The sequence below is a fragment of the Rhinolophus ferrumequinum genome, chromosome X (genome assembly GCF_004115265.2).
Source record: "Rhinolophus ferrumequinum isolate MPI-CBG mRhiFer1 chromosome X, mRhiFer1_v1.p, whole genome shotgun sequence".
In the NCBI taxonomy this organism is placed as follows: Eukaryota; Metazoa; Chordata; class Mammalia; order Chiroptera; family Rhinolophidae; genus Rhinolophus; species Rhinolophus ferrumequinum.
In genome coordinates, this window is record NC_046284.1 from 85,970,712 (window position 1) to 85,994,948 (window position 24,237).

The following is a 24,237-nucleotide window of genomic DNA, read 5'->3' on the forward strand; positions in this document are numbered from 1 at the left end:
AAGGGCAGGGATTTCTGTCAGTTTAGGTTACAGCTGTACTCCCAGAGCCTAGAAGAGGTCCTGGCACAGAGTAGGTACTCAGTAATGTCTGTCCAACGCAGGACTCTAAAACACTTAAAAGTGGTGCCTATGACACGGCAGACATTCAGAAAATGGTTATTGAGCGAGTGCATAAATCAATGCATGCATGCATGAATCAGTAAGTGAACCCCATCCCATTTGGGTCCCCCATCCCGCCCCCAGCAGCCGTGGGATCCAGCCATCAACACAACCACAGGAACTTTATTTACAAACACAAGGCTGGAGCACGGGCCAGCTGGGAAGGTGGCCATGGCAGGGCTGGGGGGCTCCTACTTCTGCTCCCGCCTCCAGACGATGACCATGCCACTGGCGTCACTGGAAGCCAGAAGGCTCTCATCACAGTTGAAGCTGACGTCCAGCACAGGGGCGCTGTGGCCCTGCAGCTTGTTGACAGCGGCCTTGGCTGCCCGCTCCACGTCAAAGAAGTGCACGCACATGTCCTCACTGCCTGTCACTGCCCAGGTGAGAGAGAGAGGCCGTCAGGAAGTGTCACAGGAGGCGGCGGTGGGGTGCCCCAGGTGTGAATTATCTGAGGTGACTCAGGTGTTGAGGGATTTATGTTCAAAGTCTGAGGTCCTAGTGTGCCTTGGGGGGGCCTGGAGGGTCCATCGCTAGATGGGAAGTCACCCAGGTGTTTTGGTTCTGTGTCCAGAGTGTGAGGTCTCTGAGCTTTTTTTGGGGGGGAGGGTCTATGTCTCATGTTGTAAGGCTTCTGCACTGGTTGGGGCTCTGTGTGTAAAGTGGGAGTCTGTCAGGGCATTGAGAGAGCTCAAGGCCCAGGAAGTCAGGGCATCAGGGTGTCATGACGCCTGAGTTAGATCAGCACCAGCCCTGGTGCCCGCCCCTCCCTGGAGGCTTGGACACCCCAACCGCATGGGACTCACCCACACAGGCGCCCTGGCGGAAGGACATGAGCGGGCAGAAGATGCTGCGCACGGGGTGTGAACTCTGCTCAATGGGGAAGCTTCTCTTCAGCTGCAGGGTCCCCTCATTGTCCACCACCCTGAGGGGAGGAGAAGAGGGGTCAGGGCGCAGCCTCAGCCCCAGACAGGGATGAACAGGTGCGCTAGTCTATGTCCCCACCCCTGCACCTGAGTTCTTTTCAAGGTTCATGAAATCCAGTTTTGCGACGACTGCATAAACCTGTAAAGCCTGGGCTGGGGTGGGGGTGGGGTTAGTGACAGTTTGGCCACTGTGTCTGTTGACATGAAATGGGGAGCCTCTGCAGTGCAATTCACTAGTTTCACTTCCTAAGGGTTTCTAAGAGATCCTGGCATTCAGATGGGCACAAAGAGAGGAAATGGTTGACCAAGCCATGGTGCCCCTGTGCTGTGAATAGCACACAGCCATTCACAGGAACGAACCGACGCGGCTGCAGGTGCCCTGCGGCACGTCCACAGGGATCATCTGGTGAGAAAAGTGAGATGTGGAAAAGGGTGTAGGAGGAGCCCACTTCTGTAAGACAATGACCCTCCCTCAGAAATGTGTGGGTGTGTGTGCGCGCCGAGGACTATGGGAGAGGGAACAAAGTATGGAACGGTACATACAAAGTTGTTAATACGCTTGACTGTGGCAGGGGGAAGCCAAGGCGGCCGGAGCAAGGAGAGAAGGGAGAGGATTGGGGAAACTGTCAGAAAACTTAGGAGTACACTTAAATTAAAAATTCTAAGTGTGTGTGTACATTTTTTCAAAGGAGAAGAAATATAAAATAGTAAAATGGCAAGCATCCTGTTGGGCAATCATTTTAAGGCTTGGCTGGCCGTCACTTGGGGAACTTCTCAATATACCAATGCCCAGCCTGCCTTAGAGCTTCTGAAATCCGTGGCCTGGAGGGCAGCCTGACCACGACTCTTGAAGCCTTTCAGATCATTCCAGCGTGAGGCCCAGGCTGAGAACTGCATTTGGGTAACATGACATTATGTGAGTGGGGACAGTAAACTCCCTGCCTCAAAGAAAAAAAAAAGGACAGGAAAACAGGCCACTGCTCTCAGGGGATCTATTTTATGCCTCAGTTTGCTGATCTGTAAAATGTACACAATAACATCACCCACCTTACAGGGTTGTTATGAGGATGAAATGAGGCGATATGTATGAGGTCCTTTCAACAGGGCCTGGTCCCAGCAACTGCCACCTAAGTGCCAGCTACTCCTATTACTATTACTGCTACTACTGAGGTCATCGTTATATGATGATGATGACGAGACCAGATCTCCCCATTCAGTGGTTAACCTGATGGAGGAGACAGGGCTCCCACCCCAGCCTGATGGAGCTGGCAGGTCCTCCACCTGCAGGTGGCTGGACAGGGGAGACCCACCTGTAGAGCAGCAGCTTGTTGAGGCAAGCATTGATGAGCAGTGAGGGGTCCCGGGCCTCACGGCTGACCCAGGAGCGGGCGGAGATGCTGGTCACAGGGCTACCCTCATGTACCACCAGACGCTTGGCTTTGGTCAGCTTCCCTATGACAATGGAGAGAGGCGGCAGAAGGAACGGTGAGGGCTACACACCAAGAGGGCGGGAGTGTGAGGACCCAGGTGCAGGCCTGGGGCCTGCCTACCTGTGGCCATGTCGAAGAGGAAGGAGAAAACACTGCCGCGGTCGTCGCCTGCCCAGAGCAGCCGGCCAGGGGCATCGAAAGACAGAGCGAGGACACGGCCTGTCAGCTTGCTGGAGCCACCCTTCACTTTCTTGCCCGTGGAGATGTTCATGACATGCACGTTGTGCTTGGCATTCCCTACCTGTGGGTGAGAGCCGCATACCGTCATCCTGCTCCCAGCCAGTCCCCCCTTGAGTCTGACCACAGTGGGCTGCTACTGATGGGACCTGCTGCTCCCCACTCGAGTCTAATCACGGTGGGGCCATGTAGGTAGACTAGGGGCGACCCAGGCTTATAATCCTCCCAAACCAGCCCCTCTTACAATCTGACCAGAGTACACAGCTGCTCTGGGGACTAAAGGGGTTGCAGATCCATAGTGCTGCCCCTTGGCCATGCCCCCCGTGGTAGGCAAAGCTTCAGGTTGTCCCAGGCCCATGATAACAGCTCATCTGCTCTCTCTTGACTGGTCTCTCCTGGAGCCCTGACTATACTGGGGCTGCTGCTGCTGCAACTATCCCAAAGCAGAGGCCCACTTGGCCAGTTCCCCCTACTCCCCGCTCAGGGCCAGGCCAAACTTTGCATTTCCCTCCCTCACTGCCCCCCACCCTCTGACTCTCTATCCCTGGGTCAGACCACAGTAGAACTGCCACTGAGACCAGACGAGGTTTCCAACTAGTAATCCTGCTTCCCAGCCAGCAGCCACTGCAGTTGACAAATGGTAGGACTACTGCTGATGGGACCAAAGGGGCGCCAGACCTGTAACCCTACCCCCTAACCAGTCCCCCCTGGAGTCTACCATAATGAGACCACCCCAGACCAAGCACTGTGTTACCCCATTCTGACTTATTTCCCTCTGAGTGACCACGGGGGACTGTGGCAATGGACTAGAGAGCCCCCCCATGCTGATGCCCCAGGGCAGCCCTCCTGGCCCTGGAGCCTGACCACGGTGAGGTTATTGTTGACGGGCTGGAAGGTGCAGCAGAGCAATTCAGAGCCATCGGGGTCAGGGATCTCCCGGATGCAGCGGCCGTCCTCAGAGGCCCAGATGCGCATGGTAGCATCAAGTGAGGTGGATACAAGGATGTCATTGGAGAGGGACCAGGCGAAGTCGGAGACACCACGGGTATGGCCCCGCAGCACACGCAGCACGGAGGGCGGGGCAGGCACCAGCTGGCACAGTGAGATGCTGCCGTCGAGTGAGCAACAGGCCAGGCGGTGCCGGTCGTCATTGGCGAAGCGCACCCTTGGGACTACAATGCCAAGAGTCACTTGTGGGAGTCAGCACACCTACCAGGTGCTCTCGTTCATAACAAGTTCTGACATGTGAGCCGGGGGCTGGGACCCACTGCACCAGGCACAGTGGCCTCAGCAAAGGGCTTTCCTTGACTGAGAAAGGGAGTTGGAACCCCACAAAGCCCTCTGCCAAAAGCTCCCTATATCTTTTTTTTTTTTTAAGGAAGACGCAGCTCACAGTGGCCCACGCGGGGATCGAACCGGCAACTTTGGTGTTATCAGCACCACGCTCTAACCAACTGAACTAACTGGCCGCCCCACAAAGCTCCCTATATCTTAGCAAGTACTTTATAGATTGCAAAAGACTTCTGCAATGTGAAAAGGCCCCTACATCTCAGCAAGCACTTTACAATTACCAGGATCTGGGCAGTTTACAAAAGTTACTCTATCCTTTGCAAGGGAATTTCTTTGCAGCAAAGGCTTTGAATTCATCCAAGTGAGTGACAACCCCAGAAGTCTTTTAAAGGGCTCTTTTAAGCTGCTGAGACCCTTTGTGGTAAAAAAAAATACCTGAGATTATGCAGACCACTTTGCAGAGGGCTTTTAGGTTTGTGAAAGGTTTTATGGATGTCAATTCCTCCGGAGGTGGGCTGGACATTGCATTCCAGAAAAGGACGCACTGGGTGGCTGTCACAGTTTGGGCAAATGCATAGTGATGGGACCTGCCATCTACTGGCTCACCTGCCTCATCCACGTGCTGGTCAAAAACATGGTACATGCCCGCAAAGGCATAATTCTCGCTCAGCGATGTGTCCCCAGCCATGGCTCGACTTGCTTCTGCCGCTGACGTGGGCACCACACTGCCGGGGGGCCTGGGCCCCAACAGGAGTGGGGGGTGAGAGGAGGTAGGTACTAATGTTTGGCCTGCCATTACCCCGCAGCATGGCTCCTCTCCTCCTCGCAAACCCCCAGCCCTCAGCTGCCCCTGGTACTACCTGTCCTCATAGACGGCACGGTTCATTTGTGCCTGCAGCTGGTAGGAGCCTCGGCTGACGGAACGTCGGTGTCCACGGGCCCCCAGGGCCCGAGGATCATCCTCAAAGTCCTGCAAACAGAAATGGTCAGACGTGGGAGCATCGTGAAAACAACCCTCAACCACCTGTGAGGTCTGGAGCCTTCAAAATATACCCGGAACCAGATTCCTTCTCACCTAGTCCAGTGCCACCACCATCAGCTGTATTGTGATGGCCTCTGCATTAGTTCTCCTGCTCCTGCCCTTGCCCTGCTCAGTAGATATTCAATAAATGTTCTCTGAACAAAAAATGAACACCCCCTGAAAACTACTCAGTTCAGTCTCTTGCTTCATTCAAGTTTCAGCTCAATTTCTCCCTCCTCGGAGGCCTTCCCTCATCATCCCCATCAGAAATAGCTTCCCTCTGTCCCCCATACCAATACTGTTTCAGCCCCCTCGTCTGCTTTGTTTTTTCATCTTAGCACACCTCCCTATAAGCCATAGTAATTTCTGACTTGTTTATCTTGTTTGCTGTTTATTGACCTATTTATCTTGTTTACTGTCTGTTTATTGACTTATCTCATATATTTTTTGCCCTCTGTTCATCCTAAGAGCCTGGAACAGAGCCTGGCATATAGCAGGTGCTTGACAAGTCTGTCCAGTGAATATACACGGAGGCAAGCAGTATGCATGGCAGGCGGCGTGGAGGGAACTCACCTCCATGCGGTCAAGGGTAGTGCGGCTGCTGCGGACGATGCTGTTGCTGTAGGCACGAGCACTGCCTGGCTCGGAGAGGGGCCCGTAGCGCTGGCCCAACAGCTGCCCACGCAGCCTCAGGTACTGCCGACGCAGTGCTGGGGGGTGCCCAGCCTTGGCATTCTCCCGCAGTAGCTGGCTGCGCCGTCGGATATACTGTGTCCGAAACTGTGGAAACGTTGGTGTGCGATATGCGTTGTACCTGTGATGGCAGCAGGCAGGCGAGCGGCAGGCACAGGACAGAGGGAATCAATCAGCTCAGGGGATAGGGAAGCAGAATGAGGTGTGAGGGGTGAGGATGGCAAGTGATCAGCAGTGGTGATGGGGGGTCCCTCTGGCACTGTGATGAGGGTGAATCTACTACAGTAATAATGGCATGGAGATGAGATCAGTGTGGAGACAATGGAGGCAGTCCGCAGCTTTGCTGAAGTTGGTAGGGGTCAGTATGACATGGTGATGGGGGTTAATGTGGAGCAATGACAGGGTGGTGATGGGGTCAGACTGGAGAAATGATGGTGGTAGGGTAAGTCTGGTGGGCAATGGTAGAGAACAGAAATGTCACCAGCCTGAGCTCCACCACCCTCTCTCAAAGGTTCTAGTAACACAGCCTCTTTGCGCATGCCCACATCGGACTGCATTTTCCCAGCATGCTCTTTAAGACCCTCTCCGGCCAGCCCTTTGCGGGCTAGCCCCCAAACCTTGCTACTGCGCATGCCCAACTTCGGCACGCCCACACAGCAGCATAAGGCAAGTTCTCCGCCCACCCTCACTCATCACCATTGCGCATGCACCACAGTAACTTCCGCTCCCATGGGCTTCGATCCCACGCCTCACCTCGCGTCTACTGCTAAGACCTGCTGCCACACCGCGGCCATTCCCCGGCCTCCTCTTCCAGCGTGTCCGCCCGCGGGCGCCTGCAGGACAGGGGCCTGGAATGTCAGGGTCTCAAGTGAAGGGGTCTAGTTCCGTCCCTTCTGCCTGGCGATCGTTGCCACAGACACTGAGTCTCTCCACGTCAGAAGGGCCTGAAATCCCACCCAGCTGTTAGCATGCTCGTCACCTCAGCCCTGCCCTGGCAGCGCCCGATGACTCAGAGCGGCGATTCACACCTGACTCCGCCCCTCCCTGGTCGCCATAGCAACACCCCTCCCCCAGCCTAGCAATCCTTGGCCTTCCCCACCCATCTTGCCCCCCGCCTTCTCCTCTCGGGTCCAAGATCAGGGTCCGGGATCAGGGACCACCTCCGGGGCTGCCTCCGGCTCTTGAGGCCCCTGGGGCGGCCCTGACACCAGTGTCGCCCTTTCCTTCTGTCTCTCTTCTCCCTTTCTCAGGCTCCAAGCAAGATGGCGGCCTGCCACCAGGAAGTGCTGCCAAGCGCAGAGCGAATGGATAGGAATCTTCTCCAGAGCGTGGGAGAACCACGCAAGCGCACTAAGGGACAGTAGCTTCCCGCACAAGGCTGGAGGCTCCGCCCCTTAAAGTCTATCCACCCGGTCCCTGATAGCACTTTTTGTATACACAAGAATAATGTCCAAGGGCCACAGGATAGGGGCGAGTATGCGAATCACTCACTAAAAACCAGAAATACGACTTCCAAAAAAAATGATTTTCTTTTAAAAGATATAAGTGATATAAGTTGCTTTTTAGCAGCACAATCTTGGCCAAGCAAGTTTTGAAGCACAGAGTAAAACAATCACACATGCAAAGCCCCCTAAGAAAGTTTTCCAATTCTTAGAGTGACTGATGGGCCCCCGGATACCCCCAAAAGAAGAGTACATTCTGTGGGGAGGGTGCAGGCGTGTGGTTTGGGCTTGGTGCTCCCAGAAAGCTTGGTCTGGGAATGAGTCTCTAAAGGCAGAAGACATAATTAGGCACAACAAGTTTTGGGGTTTGGATCCCAGGAGCCTATCTGAATCATCCTTATTTCAACTTCAACGGGAAGCTGCATATCTATTCATCTTAACGTGATCAGGATATACACTTACAAAGTTGAAATACAAGGTTTAGTAGCTTCTTATTGGATCTTAACATCAACTGACACAATTCTCAAACGTACTTTTCACACTAGTTTTATAACAAATACTATAATCTGAACAATGTTCTAAAGTCACCTGAAATGAGGAGACACATCCAAAAACGTATTGCTGTTTTTTTGTGTGTCCTAGCAAAACTGGAATTGACTTGGCACCGCCCTTGTCTATGTAACTAAGCTATCTGTGTCTTTTCAGGATACTAAATACCCTTGTATTGCATGATTGCTGAAGAATAAACTATTTCACTGCACAAATGTGTAACCACTAACATTTATTGGACAATATGCTGGACACTGTTCAAGATGATTTACATGTATTAATCCATTTAATCCTAATAACTGAATGTTGTGGGTATTATTACTATCCCCATTTTACAGATGATGAAATCTGAAGACCAGGGAGTTCAAGAGTGTCATTTTATTGAACTGGTCCCCTATTTGTGACCAGCATTGGGTTTTTTCCCATGTTCATTTTGCCATAAAGGATGCTGTGATCAATGCCTTTCCTCTTCACCTGGACCCTCTGTGGACAGAGCCCTGCCCTTTCATCCCACTACTCAGCTTGCAAAGAAATATGGTGGGAAGAAATCACAGGAGAGTCAGAGATGCCAGGGAGACTTACTATCTCACGGCTGGCATTGATTCTTTTGTTGTTGTTTTTACAATATTCATATATTAAAATTTCAAAAATTATTTTTAAACCCTCATTTCTATGAGGCTATAAGATACCAGTTAAAACAACCTAATGACAGGGTTGTTGTAAGTATAAATGAATTAATGCATAGCAAGTGTTCACAACACCTGTTGCACGAACATTGGCTATTATTCTGAGAGACAGTATAGTACTTTTCAGAAGGCAGTCTAACTTGGCCAGTGCCACAGGCTCTGCCAACTAGGAGCTATGTATTCTTGGGCAAGTCACTTAACCCTTTTATAACTCAGTCTCCTCATCTGAAAATACCGCCACATAGGGTTGTGAGGACTGAGTGAGTTAATACTTGTAAAGTTTAGCATCTGGAACAGAGAAAATGCCCACTAATTTTTGAGTACTGTTGTTTTAAAAACTTTCCCCAATAACAGATTCATCTGCCAGAGGTAGATCTGGTACAGAAATAATGTGAATTAGAAATGACCACAGCTGCCTCTTGCATTTGTTATGTACTCTGCATTTTTTCAATTTTTGTTCTTAAGCATTTACACACCCTCACTGGATTAAAAATGAGTTTTGAACAACAAGGTGATGACAGAACGCATTTTCAGTTTGTTGAAAGCATGGAGAGAAAGGGGCAGAGTTTATCAGCATGAATGAATTGCAGGTAAGTGGGTGGGGGAAAGGAGGGTCTCAGGCCCGTGGTATCAAGTCATGAGTGACCTTGATTACAATCATGACATCTAGAAAAGAAGCTCAAGCCCATAGCGTCCACAAGTCCCATTCACTCTAACAGGATCAGGGCTATTTTATCAGAATGATGGTTGAGGGTCCTAGCCAAATGAACAAACAAAAACAGATTTGGACAGAAAAGACAGGTAAGCTAGAGCTGTTTGAAGATAACACATCACAAAAGCAACTCAGATGGTGGCAGAAACAGGCAGGGCCATGTCTGTTCCGGATTCCTCCTTCCTTCATGCACCTCCTGTCTATTTGGCTCCCAGAGTTTAAAAATGCAAAGGCGAGCACTGAACCACACTGGCTGTGTCCGCTTTTCATTACTAACACAGGCTGAAATGAAACCCGGAGTGGGGCCCCATCTTTAGGGACAAACAGGAGCATGATTTGAGGGAAAGCCTGGGTAGCTTGGAGTGACAAGGGTATGCTGAGAATCCAGGCGAGAGAGAGAAATGAAAGAAGACATGGAGCTGACGTGTAACTGGACTGCAGACGCTGAGTCCTCATTCACTTATCTCACCCCTGAAGTTTCTTCCTAAATGGGACAAGTGGGGTTTGCGACATAAGGTCATAACTTAAATTTTACCATTTCCGATGGGAAAATATTTGCCTCTGAAGCCAAAGTTCTCACAATCCCCAAAGTCTTAATGGTGATAATTCTCCATGGTCTGAGTCAGAAACAAGATTCCTGCAGTGGGGAAAGACCTCACAGACCACTTGAGCACCCCCAGCAAGCTGCAACAGCGAGCCGGCCACAGCGAGCCGGCCACAGCGAGCCGGCCTTCCAAAACATATTGATCAAGCCCACATTAGGCGCCAGGCACTGGGGCAACAGCAGGAACTCAGACAAACGGTCCCCGCACTCATGGAGCTGCCATTCTAGCGGGAAAGATAAACGATAAAGATCATTTAGAAACTGGCACCTACTATCATTAAAATAGTAGTTTGTTTAGCGTTGCTGAGCTGTGGGGGAAGGGGGAGGAAGGAGAAACAGATTTAAGCTGGAACCTGAAAAAAAAGGAGCCAGAGATACAAAGCTCTGGATGCTGAATGTGCAGATAATACCAGTGAGGCTAGGCAGTGATCAATTCCAAGACAGGGAGAAATGACTTCGCAGGCTGGAACTGGGGCTGCTCTGCCCTTAAGATCTCAATTCTTTTTACCTAGTGAGGGCGTTAGGGCCAGAAAAGAATGGACCCTGGATTTGGTACCTCAGTCCCAAGCAATATAGTTAAATGGGCACAGCCTTTGGTTCTTCCCATTTCTTTTCTGCTAATACGCTAAACTACGTCTCACTGCTTTTCAAATGTTAAGTAAGCTACCCTTGCTTTCCTGGGATAAGCCCCACCTGGTTTTGGTGACAGTCTGCATTTACTGAGCTCTTACTACATCCATCTTATGTCATAGTCAGACCCACCCTCATGAGGTAAGTGCAACATTGAGTTCCACATTGAAGATGAGGAAAGTGAAACCTAAAGGGGTTTACTGTACATGACCACAGGAGAAAATACTAGAATTAGCATTTGGATCCAGGCAGGAAGTAGAACTGGACTAAGTTTCTTATCCTGGACACCAGAAACCACTTGGTAACCCGCCAGCAGCGTTGACAATAGTGCCCCATCCCTTTCTCTCCTCTCTGTGAGTCCCCCTGCAATAAATCCCAAATAAATCTCTGCTTTTGTCTCTCTTCCAATGCCCTGCACTGGTAGATGCAGCCTGAAATCCACAACAGCTCCCAGCTGCTGTGAGAAGCTGATTTCTTAGGCCTCCTCTCCAACTTCATCCCTTGTTACTCTTCCTCGATCAGGGTATGTTCCAGACACATCAACTTTCTTGCACATCCTTTGAAAACTGCACAAACTGTTCCTGGGATCTGAACACTCTCTCCTGTGTACTCATGGGGTGAATGCGTCAACTCATCCACGCTGTGCCAGGTACTGTTTCAATCATTTTACAGGCATGGAAAACCTTTATTCCTCCTAACAACCCTGTGAAGCTGGTACAATTATTATCCCATGTCACAGATGGGGAGATGGAGGCAGAGAGATGAAACGACAGTAAGCGATGAAGTTGGACTTGCACCCTGGCCACCTGGCTCCAGAATCCTTGCTTTTCACCACTACACTGTTTAACACCAACTGTTGAAATTCCTCTGAGCTTCTCCAGTACGGATTCATAACAAATACTTTTCTGTTCTCCACTCTCCTCATTTGATCTGTCAGCAAATCTGTCAGTTCCAGCTTCAGAATTTATCCAGAATCTGACCTCTCTTCTCCATGTCCACTGCTGCCACTGCCTAGCCCAATGCAGTGGTCTCCTCACTCTTTCTGCCTTCGCCCGCTGGTGTGTCCTCACAGCAGCCAGACGGTCCTGTTACAATGCAAGTCAGCTCAAGGCCCTCCTCTGCTCAGACCCCTGCTGTGGCTCCAGCTCCCCCAGGAAAAAAGCCTAAGTCCTCCCCGTGGCCAGCGAGGCCCTATAGGACCAGGCTCCTGTCACCATTCCAACCTCACCTCCTGCCCCCCCCACTGCCCCGTCCCCTGGCTCTCTGCTCTTGCTGCACTGACCTTGCTGTTCCTCACACACACCAAGCTAACTCCCACCTCAGGGCCTTTGTACTTGCTTGCTTTTCCTTCTGCCTGTAATTCTCCTTTCCCAGAGGCAAGGTGAACAGATCTGGCCAGTAAAGAAACAGCCCTTGTTCGATTCAGGTATTTGCTACTTACATAGACAACAAGAATAAACACAGATGCCAGCTCATGTCCCTCGTGTGCGTAACAGTGAAACAAAAAGGGCCAGAGGACTGCAGCGTGTAGGCCACCCTGCTGCAGAGGAGCTAATTCCACACGAAGTTCTGCAGCCCTAAGATGGGGAGAGGAGGGAAAACCTCAGACCTCACCAGAACCTCGGGTGATGAGAAACTGCCCTACGACAATCTCCTTGGTACAAAGGGAGGTTAATGAGAACTGGCCTCAAAGCAGTGCCTCAGAAGCCTCTTGCTCTGTGTTCCCAGGATCACAGGTACCGTGTTTCCCTGAAAAGAAGCCCTGGCCAGCCAATCAGCTCTAATGCGTCTTTTGGAGCAAAAATTAATATAAGACCCGGTGTTATTTGACTGTAAGACCGGGTCTTATATATAATAAAATATAAGACCGGATCTTATATTAATTTTTGCTCCAAAAGACGCATTAGAGCTGATTGGCTGGCCGGGGCTTCTTTTCGGGGAAACACGGTGGTTCTGCCAATACTTAGATCAGCTTGCCTACGCGGCCTATGTGGAGACATGCAAGGCAGCCAGAGTGCCATGGTGGAACCATTCCCCAACACCACATACCCTCCTCCTTGCTTGCTTTCCCTCTATCTGCAGGTTTCCATTATAGGGTTACCTCCTCCTAGTTGCCTTCCCTGACCACGCTGTGTAAAATAGCACATCCCATCACTCTCCACCCCTTTTCCTTAACGCTCGCCACTTCCTTACATTGTGCACCAATTTACTACTTTATTGTCCGTAGACCCCACAATACATGACTCCTGAGGGAAAGAAATTTGTCATATATATCCTTTGCTGTGTCCCTATTATTTGGCACACATGACAAATGCCAACATTTCTAACTACTTCTGACTACCAGACACTGTTTTAAGTGTTTCCCGTATATCTTGACTCATTGAATAGGCATTATTCCAACATTGCAGGCGGAGAGACAGGTTTTTAGAGACTCTGGCTTTTGGAGGAGGAAGGCAGGACCTTTGGTGCTGGGCAGAGATGGTCCCTCTGTCTGGAGAAGCCAGAGGGGTCCTGAGGGGAGCAGAAGCAAGAAGGAGTTCTAGGGCCATTACCTGGAAAATACGAACTTAAGGAATGTCAGATGTCAAGAAATAGAAGCTAGCATTTATAGAGCTGGGTGTCTTGAGGCCCTTGGAGCAGAAATGCCTGCAGCTATGGAGAGGGCTTTGGGGTAGAGCAGGCCTGCAGAAAACAGATGGCAGCTACCCACCTCCCACGCCAATTGGAGGTCCAACAAACCACACTTCTAACAGTCTTCATCTTTTTATTAGGGGAAACCTCAAACTTACTAGTATCGATAGAATGACCTTTCATGTAACTACCACCCAAATTCAACAAAAAACAAAGCATTTTTCAAACTGCAGGCTTCCTAAGCACTTGAGTGGTTTGGGGTCAACTGACTTTGTTAAAATACAATAAACTAGGAAACATCAGGGAACTTTGCACATTCCATTCATTAAACCTTTCTTCCACTTACACAGAAATGGGTCGACTGGACCCCAATTAAGAAAAATGTACTTCTGTTGGGTAAATCAAGTTTAAAAACAGACTGCAAATTCTGCCCCTGAACTAAGAACTAGACAGAGTAATGGAAACTTTGAGATGAGTTTTAAAGGAAGGTTATAGAGTTAAAAAATTTCACTTGATGGCATATTAAAAATGTTTATGCAGCACAATGCCACGGATTGTTTATCTAGAAGCCTTAACTTTGTGCATTTGTTTGTTGAAGACCCTCTCCCCCCAATAGTATCTAGGTAAGTTCTCCATAACCAAACACTCCTCCAATACACTGTATGCATTCACACTGAGTGGAAAAAAAAATTACGAAAAGCTTCGAGTCAGGCCTTGTCACCAAATTTGAAAACCTGGTTTCTCAGATCTTGGTGCACTGTGAGTTGTAAAGGATCATGGCCCTTACGTGAGTCTGAAGGGTGGGAGGTGGAAGAGGAATGCAGCTGGGCAGGGATGTGACATGTTTTGTCTTGATAAACAGTAACACTGGCTACTGATCCTTATCCGATGTTTTACATACCTGAAGTATTCACAGCAACTTACTTTAAAAATCTATTTGAAGTTTTCTACACTCCAAAATCTAGAATGGGGGGGACAAATGTGGGGATAGTATCAGGGACCTGCCCTGCTCTATACATGTCACATTCAACACCCTTAACCTGGCCATCAGGTGGGCACTATTATTCCCACTTTATACATGTTGAACCTGAGGCAATTAAGCTAGGAAGCAGGGTCTTGAAAACTGATTGATTTCAGCCCACACGGGGTGGGAGGTGCGGGTCCTGGGATTTATCGTGGACCTTGAAGTGGGGGGAAGCTGTCTATGGGATGTTTCTATCAGTTTTTAGTATAAGCGAGATCCAGGGCTTTAAAATGCAAGTTATTTGCAGGCCAGGGATCTGGCCTTGGGGTGCAGGTTCTCAAGGCACCTTTGAGTGTGTGGGAGTTCCTGGTTTTGGTGGGTTCTTGGGAAAGTCACATTAATGAGATCCTGGACAAACTGAAGCAGAGGACTAATACACACTTTTGTCTGAAAAAATTTATTGATCAGTGATTTCAGAACCAGAAAAAACCAACTGCAAGTCCTCTAGGTCCCTTTCCATAGAGTAAACAAACAGCAAGAGACTGGGCCTCCCTGGGCTGGATTACAAGGTACCTTCTGAAACCAGGAGCAGAGCAGGTTAACCAAGTTGATATCCAGGTCTGAGGCTACTTATGGTCTTTACTGATGCCACTTAGGGGGTCATTTTGTTGCAAAAACCTTATGGTTACGGAATGCCATCTCAGGCCACATTGGGGGTGAGACGGGCATTGCCCCCTGAGGAGCAGGGAGCAGAGATGCCTTTACTCACTCACAAGGCAGTAATGGTGGTCCCTCCTGCCAGCTCCCCCTGCTTTAGCTCCCCAAAGGCCCAGCACAGAATGCCCCCTCAGACCAAGTACCCAACTGGTGGGGGTAGTAGCCACGATGCCTTTATCTGGGCTGAGCTCAGTGGGCCAGGAAGGACCACCTGGATGAAGACAGGTCCTTGGGGCTTGTTCCAACTAGCTGGGAGACATGGGCACCAAGCTGCCAATACTGGTACTCAGTACAAGGATCCAGAGCCCGTTCAGGCTACTTTACCAGTACCGTATGCTAGGTGGCTCACGTGAATCTCTCTGTTCTGGAGGGTGGAAGTCGAAGATCAGGGTACCAGCAAGCACGGTTCAGCTCTGGTGAGGGCCCTCTTCCAGACTGCCACCTTCTTGTATCCTCACATGGCATGGAAACCAGAGGGGGAAAGCAAGCTGTGTCTAATCCCATGAGGGCCTCACCCCATAATACCATTACATTGGGGAGGGTGTTCTAACATGCATTTTAAGGGGACATACTCCATCCATTAACACATGCCCCAGGTATGAGGGAGTAAGGCAGTTTAGGATGTCCTGGAACTTGCAATCTGGTCGCACTGGCTCAAGACTAGCCAGGTGGAAGTAAAGCCCATGGGACTCCAATGCAGCCACCAAACCCTGGACTAAAAGAACTGAGGAATTCAGACCAGCTAGAGGCACAAAACCAGACAGGCCATTCATTGCCACCATCTTACCACTGAATCTCTGCAACTGAGGGCTTGGCCAACTGTTCTCAGTGTCTGTCCACGCCTAAGTGTACTTTACCCTCCTCAGTAAGTGTGTAATGCCCAGGAAGCTGAGGCACAGACTAAATGACTCATCCTAAATAGCTGGGAAGCAGCAGAATCGGTTTCCCTCTTAGAAGCCTTTTCTCAAAAAAGGACTGTGACCCTCACACTGAACAGTGTATCTTTCCCACCTCATCACTGCAGGGGAAAGAACGGGAACCAGTAGGGCAGGGTTTGGCTCCCCCCAGATGCTTACATTCTCAGAACCACCCTGTGAGGAGCGCACCCATCTGATGGCTCGGAAAAGCTAAGATTCAAACCCAAGCAGTCTGATTCCTAAGCTGACACCCATCAAGACAACGGGGCCAATACACCATCTCAGGAAACCCAATTTGAGCCGTTAGGGGATTTCACCTGTAGCCACCCCACCTCAAGGTTTCGTGTACAGGCATACCTCACTGTATTGTACTTCATAGACATATGTTCTATAAATTGAAGGCAAAGCCTTCCACCATCAAAAATATGATTTGCTTTACTGCAAAGACTTGCTCTATTACGATTGTGGTCTCGAACTGAACCCACAGTATCTGAGGTATACCTGTATACACACACCCAAGCCAGTCCCAAACTGAACGAACTTTAAACTCGAAGTCTCTATCCTTTTGGCAGTCTATGCGCCCAACCCCTGAGTATTTTTTCAGGAGTCTCCCTTCCACTCTTACTCTATTTCCAATTTACAAACTAGGTAGAATAAGGAAAAAGCACTATCAGTATCGATTGTTTTCAGGTTTCAACTTTTTAATCTGCTCCATGAAGAACATCCTAAACGCTACGAGACACAACAGAATATTTTTTCTTCCAGTATTAAAAAAAATGGACATTCACAAATATTTTTAAGAAAACTTCTACATAATCAGTGTGGTGATCCTCAGTAAAAAAAAAAAAACCTCTAAATTATCACACTGGTTTCTTGTAGTTACATTTGGAAATTGCTTCCTAACCATGATAACCATTGCATATGGGTTTTTAATGCCCCTAGATACACGATTTCTGAAAATAAAAATCAGTCTGGCCATTTTTTTGCCAGAACCAATCCTGAGAGCTCAAACTAAAAAACTGCTCAAAGGACAAATACCCAAACTCTATAAATGTTCCAGAATTTGTCTTTAAATGGGAGAAAAAAAACTTTTAAAAACACACGGAGCTTTCTAAAAGGTCTTTTAACAAGCTACCTTGGGAGCTCAATTCAAAAATAGAAGTCAATATACTAAAACAGATGTTTCAGTGCAGCTCCAAAAATCTTTATAAATACAGCCATTTGGAAGGACGATCCTGGATCAGAAGTTTTATTCCTTGTGTATCTGAGAACAATAAGAACGGGGAGAATTGTGATGTCAGGAAGGAACAGGCTGACATGCTCACCTCCTGAAGTAAAGTTACTGAGGGCTTGACAAGGACAGCCCCTCATCTCCTCCATGGCCAGAAAATTACAGGGGAGACACGTTTTCAGAACCCCCCACTACCCCGCCAACTAGCCCTGACCCAGCACCTGAGAGCAAGAGAGGCCGAGGAATGGTGTCAGGTGGGCCAGGTGAGAAATGTGCAGGGCGAGGGAAAGGTGAGAGAAATATGACAGGGCTGGTGGACAGAGGTCTGTTCAGTGGCAATATACAAGCCTCACCTACATTAGGTGTGCATGCCTCATCTCAGTTGTCATAATTGTCTCTGTAATTTCCTCCTGAGTAGCGGTCATAACCACCCTGGCTTCTGGGAAAAAACAGTCATGTTACAGAAATGCTATCAGACACCCCCTGCCCTGATATTAAAAACCATATATTTAAGTGTCATATCAAATTTTATACGTTAACTTAAATGTGTAAAACAATATATTAAGCATATGAGTATCATGTAGAAATCACAATTATACGGTAGGTAATTTACACATAGCAAATCAAATCATATTAAATGTTAATACAATAAACATAACAGTACAATAAATATATGTACTGTATACTGCAATTATACGATCTTTCAATTTATTAATGCATTACACATAACTCAAAACATTGTTTCCTACTTTTACAGTTTTGTTTAAACTTGTAAAAGCAAACACTGGAAACACCATGGTAAGATATTTATGAACACCCAGGTAGCCCAACTCTTAAGGAGAAAAGCAGGACCGCCAGAGGACCCCAACCCCTCGGATACCCACCTGCCGCCATAGTCTCTGGACCGTCCATATCCATATCCATATCCTCCAGGTCGATTGTCATACCTGCCACTCCCATAGCCCTGGTCCCCACCACCTACAGCAGATAAGAAACATTTCAATTGTCCACAGGCTGCTAACAGGTGGCTCTCCTTCACACCCTGTGACCAAATTTACCACTGTATTTACCTCTAGAGTAGCTGCGGCCACGCCCATGGGCCCCAAAGGCACCCCCTCTGGTTCCCCGGGCGGATTTGCCCGCGTGGTCCACACGGATCTGGCGACCATCCAGAGACTAGGTGTGGGGAGACACAAAGAGGATGGGTTGGTGGTCACGCAGGGCAGTGGTGAGGGAAGAGTGGGTAGGGCAGGCGGGCCAAAGAGCCCAGAAACTCTTGCTGGGCACCAGGTTCTGGGTGCCATGTTCCAGAACAAGCTCCTTTGACCACAATGGCCTTATCAGAGCTACAGAATCCCACAAAATGACCTGAATCCACCGTGTTCCCCTGCTACTACTTACATCTTGACTGAACTCAGGTGAGTTCTCCTCCCCACTCCTCTAAGCTGCCCGCCTATTAGGGCTAGATAGACACCTCTCTTGGTTTGAGGCTTCAGAGTCCATCCCAGAAGACTCACGAGGTCCTCTCCGGGCCAGGCCCACAGGTCTGCAGACTCTACTACCTAAGCCCAGGGCAGGTCAACCATCCACGGGTGGCTTCTCGGCCTCATGCAGGACCAGTCGTCGCCTCCCAGGCAGCCCGGCTGTCTGCCGCTGCCCTCCACCCCCTAGAATAGAAGGCAGTCAAGCTCCTGTGAGTGGGCACTGTGGGGTTTGGTGGCCGCGCTGCCTCTAGCATACAGAGGGAAAAACAGAAAGAACGGTGGAAGTGGCAGATGGGGGCAGGGCCCCTATGCAGGTAGAAGGCCTCACCTCTCCATTCATGGCTCTCATGGCATCTGAGGCATGTTCTGGATTGGTGAAGGTGATGAAGCCAAAACCCCGGGATCGCTGAGTCTCCCGGTCCTTGACAACGACCACTGGGGAAGGGAGAGAGAAAACGGGTAAGAGGAAAAGTGACAAGGAGTGTCAAGTAGAGAACGAACCCCTTTCACCAATCCTCACTTGAAAATTATCAGATTCTCCAATGCCTAAACCTATACACCTCTAGCCTAGGAACAAGGAAAGAAATATGTGAAGGCCTGGGGCCCTGACCTTTCTCTCCGAGTTTGTTGAAATGCAAGAGCTATGGAACTTCCTCTCACCCCCCCAACCATGGATGGGTCTGGCCACGTCTCACCCTCAGAAATAGGGCCGAAGCTGCTGAAGTGATCTTCCAGAGCCTGCTCATCAGTGTTGAAATTGAGCCCTCCAACGAAGAGCTTCCCTTCTTCAGAGGACATGGCAGTGAATTGGGAGTCCTGTAGGCGGAATATGGATAAGAATGGAACAAAGAGATCGGAACAGAGAGAAAAGAGAGAAAAGAGGGAGAGAACAGAAAATGGACACGAAAAACAAAATAAGGAGTAACAAAGGGAAGACCGAGAAAGCAGGCCGAAAAGATGGAAATCTGCCGGGCCAGATCAGCGAGGTAGCCATTTGGGGGCCGCCTTAGCGCATGCCCACAACATCCTCTGCCACCACGCCCGTCATTTTGTGCCGACGCGCAGGCCCGAAACACCCTTGCGTTTCCCTCTGTGCCCGCAGAACAAGATGGCGGCGGTCACGTGGGAAAAGGGAGGCCGCAAGTCTCGGCCATAGCATGGTCACTCCCGCCGCCAATGCTGCCATCCCCTCCCGGCACTCCTCGCACATGGATATCGCGCGCCAGCCTCCCACCACCCCCAAAATTTGACCTCCGAACACGGGGCCCGCCCGCCCGGAGAAGCCCAAGCCTACGTGGCCGAACCGCTACTCTCCCCACTCGCGCGCCTCGCTCTTGGCCGGCGGGGCGCACACCAGTGAGGCGAGGAGCGACCGCTCAAGAAAAACGCCGCTTACCTGGAAATTAAGTAGAAGGACAGAAGGCACAGCAACCACCAAGGAGCAGAGCAACTGAGAAGGGTGCCGCGCGGGAAGACGCTTAATAAAGCGTACGTAGCCTACATACGTCACTGAACGTCCCCCGCGCGCGCCGGCTTGCGTGCGCGCTCATTGGTGGGGAGAGGGGATGGCGGAGCAAAGGGAGCGAAGCGTTCAGCGCGCTTCCGGAAATGGGGGCGAGCTTTGTGTGGTCGGTGCGCTCTGACGTCAGAGGGACTATTTTCTGTTCTCTATTTTCTGTTCTTTGCCTCTACTGGCCCAAGCTGTTTTCTTCCCTTATGCGCATGAACGTTTTCGCTCTCACACCACTTTCCGTCGTTGTCCTCACTTCCTTGACGTCATTTCCCCCGTTGGTTCCGATGTGTTCCTCGCCATCTCAGTCATGTTCCTGTAGGGTCCGGACGACATAATTACCGTCCTCCGATAATGATAACCCCCTTCACTTTCGAGTCCTTTAACCTCATATCCCGTTAGGGCCCTATGTTTTATCCCCCCACGTCCCCGATGTCATCAACCTTCACAGTCCCTAACATCGGGTCTACGTTTTCTCAGGGTCTGTTCCTGACCCCTACTTTTTTGTTTTCCTCTGTGCCGAACATCTAGCCGCCTGTCATGGGACCCTTTTCCCTGGCATTATTCTTTCTCATTTGTGACTTCAGCCCTCAGCCTTATCTGACAACCTCCTGAAGCCAGCCTTTTGATTTCTCTGCCAGTACACTGCCTGAGATGCCTTTTACAAAACAGGACGCTCCAATCTTCAGAGGAAGTAAATCCTAATCCACGCAATGATTTTTGCTGTTACTCAGAGTTGCTGAGCCTTTGATCCACAAAAAGGACTTCCATAATACACGGTGCACTTATCCAAAGCAAGGTGTGTCTGAGCCCACTACCCAAATTTAGTCTTGTCCAGCCTTCAGAGTGTCTGAGCTACCTTTGCAATGAATGGATTTAAATGAATGGATTTAACCGACTTCATTTCTGAGCTCCCCGTCCAGAACAAATGGCTTAGTTTGCCCTCAGGTACTCTAAATTTCTTATCCACAGAGTGGACTCGTCCAGCCTTTTCTAAGGGTCCGCCCTCCAAACACAGACTAGCTTTGTTAACTTTCTGAGTATAGTATCGTATGCATAATGCACTTGTCTGGCTTTTGCTGTATTCAGACCTCCTACGTATGCCCAAGATGGACGTGAACAGATTTCACATTGTCCACATACATACTGGTCTTAGATAGCCCTCAGAGAATCTGAATCCCATGCGAAAAAGAGGTAGTTGTTTGCCTCTCCAAGTGTCTGACTTCTGATCATAGTCCACAGTTCGTAACACATCGTCATTGTTGGTCTATGCAAAGCCCCTCATTTTATTTATTCTCTTATTCTTGCACCCAACTATAATTCCCTTCCTCCCACAGTTAACTATTTTATTGGATTTAATGTGCATCTTTTTGTGTGATTTCATATAAAAATCTACATTTTTGCCTATGCTGTTAAAGTAAATGGTAGTGTCGTTCTGTTTTTCAGTTTTTTCCCCCATCAGCATTGTTTTTAAGATTCATCTGTATTGTTACGGGTACATCTAATCTGTCTGCTGCTTCTAATGGTTGCAATAAACTCCAATGTGTACATCCACTGTATCGCTTTACCCCTAGGTGCTCCCAGCAGGGAACACTGGGCTGCCTCCAGCACCCCATTTCAATAAATGCCTTGTAAATGCTCCCTTATGGGCCAGTGTGAAAATTTCTATAGGATTGTATACTCAGAGAAGAATTGCTGGGTCATAGGGGATGTACATACTTAATTTCTGTAAGCAGTGCCAGATTGTTAGCTGGAATCGGTGGAGCAATGTGCCTACATGCCTGTCTCTGCCAACACTTAGCATTATCCAGCTTTCTAAAAATTTCCAGTCTAACTGGGGCAGTCATATTTCATTAGTTCTTTAATTTGTGTTTTAAGTGATTGATGATGATTTTGAGTACTTTTCATGTGCGTGTTCAATTTTGGGTTTTCTCATGTAAATTGCTTGTTCAAATCCGTATTCCTGTTAGGCCAATTCCCATATTCCTCTTCTTACTGACTTTCAGGGGCCCCTTACATAGTCTAATTATGAATCCCTTGGATGTTGCAAATTGCAGATACCCTCTCCCATTCTGACATTTGTGTTATTAACTGTAATATTCATAGTGTAACAAAGATCTTTAATTTTCATATAATCAGTTTCCCACTTAAAGTCTGTACTTTTAAAGAAATCCCTCTTTCCCAAGATCAAAAAGGTGTATGTATTCTTCTGTTAACTTTCCAGTTTTGCTCTCATATTTAGGTCTTTAATCTATCTAAAGTCCATCCTCGTATGTGGTGTGAGATATGGATCTGGTTTTTTCTCCGTATCTTGAGCCAGATGTCCCATCACTATCTGCTAAGCAATCCTTTTGCTTTTGTGTATGTGGTATTATTTCTATCACATATTAATTTCCACAAATCTAAGGCTTTCTCTGAGCCCTTTTTTCTGTTCCATTGGTCTACTTAGGCCAATATCAGGGTTTTTTCTTTAGTTACTAAGTAAGGCCTTTAGCATGTCATAATATCTAGTGAGGCAAGTTCCTATCATAACTTCTCTTTCAAGGCTATTTTAGCTATCCATAATCCTTTACTATTCTAAATTCAAATGTAAGTTTATTGCAATTCTTAAAAAAAGAAATGGAAATTTTGTTGGGATTGCATTAAATTAACAGATGTGGGCACAAATAACATCTTAATGATATTACTTGTGGAAGTTTTAATGCATGTTCACAAACTCTTTGGTACTGCGCCCTTCAAGAGTTGGAGTTTAACTCCCTTGCCCTTGATTGTGGGCCGGACTTAGTGATTCACTTGTAATGCACAGAATGAACATGTCACTTCCAAGACTAGGTCATAAAAGGCACTTTGGCTTCCTGCTCTCTTTCACACAGATTGCTTCCTCTGTGGGATGATAGCTGGCATGTCACCAGCAGCCCTATGAAGGAACTGAGGCCTCCTGTCAATAGCTATGTGAGTGGGCCTTCTTGGAAGTAGAGACAAGCCTTCCAATAACTGCAGGCCCCCTCTGCATCCTGACTAAAACCTCATGAGAGACTCTGAACCAGAACCACCCCGCTAAGTCACTTCTGGGATTCTGACCCTAGAAACTGTGAGAGATAGTAAATGTTTATTGTTTTAAGCCAACAAGTTTGGGGGTAATTTTTACATACATAATACATCACCAAAATCTTCCCAGCAAAGAGCATGAAATGTTTTTCCTTTTATTCAGATCATCTACTTGTTATTAGAGTTTTGGTTTTTTTTTTTTCTATAGAGGTCTTGTTTTGGTTAAATTATTTTCTACATACTTTATTTTCTTGTTTGTTATTGTTGGTGTAGAGAAATGCTTTTGATTTTTATAGGCTGATCTAGAAAATTCCTGAACTCCCTTATTAGTCCTAACAGTTTTTCTGGTTATTCTCTAAGGTAGTCAATCATACCATTTGCAAATGGGTTTTATGAGTTCCTTCCCAAACTTACACCTCATTTCTCTTCTTTCTTTGCAGCATTGGCCAGTTGTGTATTAAATAGTAATATTGAGAGTGAACATCCTTGCCTTGTTTCTGATCTTAAAGGGACAATGCATTTAAAACTATTAGGTGTTTTTGCTGTCTAAGTTTTTGCCACCTAACCTTTATCAAGGTAAGGAAGTTCTCTTCTACTCTTATTTTATTGCTAAGAGTTCTTTTTAAAAAATATCAAAAACAGGTATTGAACCTTATCAAATTTTTTTAATGCTTTGAGATCATAGTATTTCCTCATTAATATGGTAATTCACTCATTAATTTTCTAAGTTTGATCATGTTTGCACATTCCTAGGATAAACCCTACTTGTGATTTAAAAAATACACATTGAATTCAGGTAGCTAATCTTTTATGAGAATTTTTGCATCTGTATTCGTAAGTGAAATGGGTCTATAACTTTATTGTCTTGTATCTTTATCTGGTTTTAGAATTAAGACTATACTAGCCTCACAAAACGACCCAGGCAGCTTTTGGTCTTTTCCTATTTTCTGGAACAATTTGTATATTTGTGAATTAACAGTTCCTTGAAAGTTTGATAGAACAACATCTGCAAAACCATTTGGGTCTGGGCCTGAAGCTTTTTGTTACAGTGAGATGGGGTGCTTTTGACTATCATTTCAATTTTTATTACAACTTTTTATAATCAAGTTTTTATTTCTTTTGCATCAATCTGAGCACACATTAATTTTTCCAGAAACTTATGCATTTCATCTAGGTTTTCAAATTTATTAGCTTACAATATTTAGCCTCTTTTTGTATGTACAATTTACCCTCTTTTTGGTCTGTATCTTGCATTCTTTTAAAGCAGTCTTGGCAGAGGCCTATCATTAGTATTTTTAAAGAACAAGCTTTTCATTGTTATTCTTTATCATTACTTCTTTAATTCTCTATTGCACT

General features: G+C 47.8%; 2 protein-coding genes across 7 annotated transcripts; both read right to left on the reverse strand.

Moving 5' to 3' along the window:
- Positions 1-262: 262 nt before the first annotated feature.
- On the reverse strand, positions 263-7,087 carry WDR13 (WD repeat domain 13). Of its 3 annotated transcripts, none has more exons than XM_033116251.1 (10): positions 6,917-7,087; positions 6,510-6,589; positions 5,637-5,877; positions 4,903-5,012; positions 4,649-4,779; positions 3,617-3,924; positions 2,636-2,816; positions 2,396-2,537; positions 966-1,084; positions 263-535 (listed from the first exon to the last, which is right to left on the reverse strand). In XM_033116251.1, exons 2-10 carry the CDS (start codon positions 6,548-6,550, stop codon positions 351-353), a joined length of 1,458 nt encoding a protein of 485 aa, XP_032972142.1. In that variant the 5' UTR covers positions 6,551-6,589; positions 6,917-7,087; the 3' UTR covers positions 263-350. The 3 variants fall into 3 exon arrangements, with proteins under 3 accessions (XP_032972142.1, XP_032972126.1, XP_032972134.1); XM_033116235.1 differs by having other exon boundaries at positions 6,510-6,700; positions 6,917-7,051; XM_033116243.1 differs by having other exon boundaries at positions 5,637-5,843; positions 6,917-6,931.
- A 9,204-nt stretch (positions 7,088-16,291) lies between these two features.
- Positions 16,292-19,874, reverse strand: RBM3 (RNA binding motif protein 3). 4 transcript variants are annotated; one of them, XM_033115347.1, is made up of 7 exons: positions 19,720-19,874; positions 19,019-19,139; positions 18,652-18,758; positions 17,910-18,015; positions 17,724-17,817; positions 17,197-17,275; positions 16,292-16,872 (listed from the first exon to the last, which is right to left on the reverse strand). In XM_033115347.1, exons 2-6 carry the CDS (start codon positions 19,119-19,121, stop codon positions 17,218-17,220), a joined length of 468 nt encoding a protein of 155 aa, XP_032971238.1. In that variant the 5' UTR covers positions 19,122-19,139; positions 19,720-19,874; the 3' UTR covers positions 16,292-16,872; positions 17,197-17,217. The 4 variants fall into 4 exon arrangements, with proteins under 4 accessions (XP_032971238.1, XP_032971228.1, XP_032971218.1 ...); XM_033115337.1 differs by having other exon boundaries at positions 17,193-17,275; XM_033115327.1 differs by having other exon boundaries at positions 17,197-17,278.
- Positions 19,875-24,237: the final 4,363 nt, after the last annotated feature.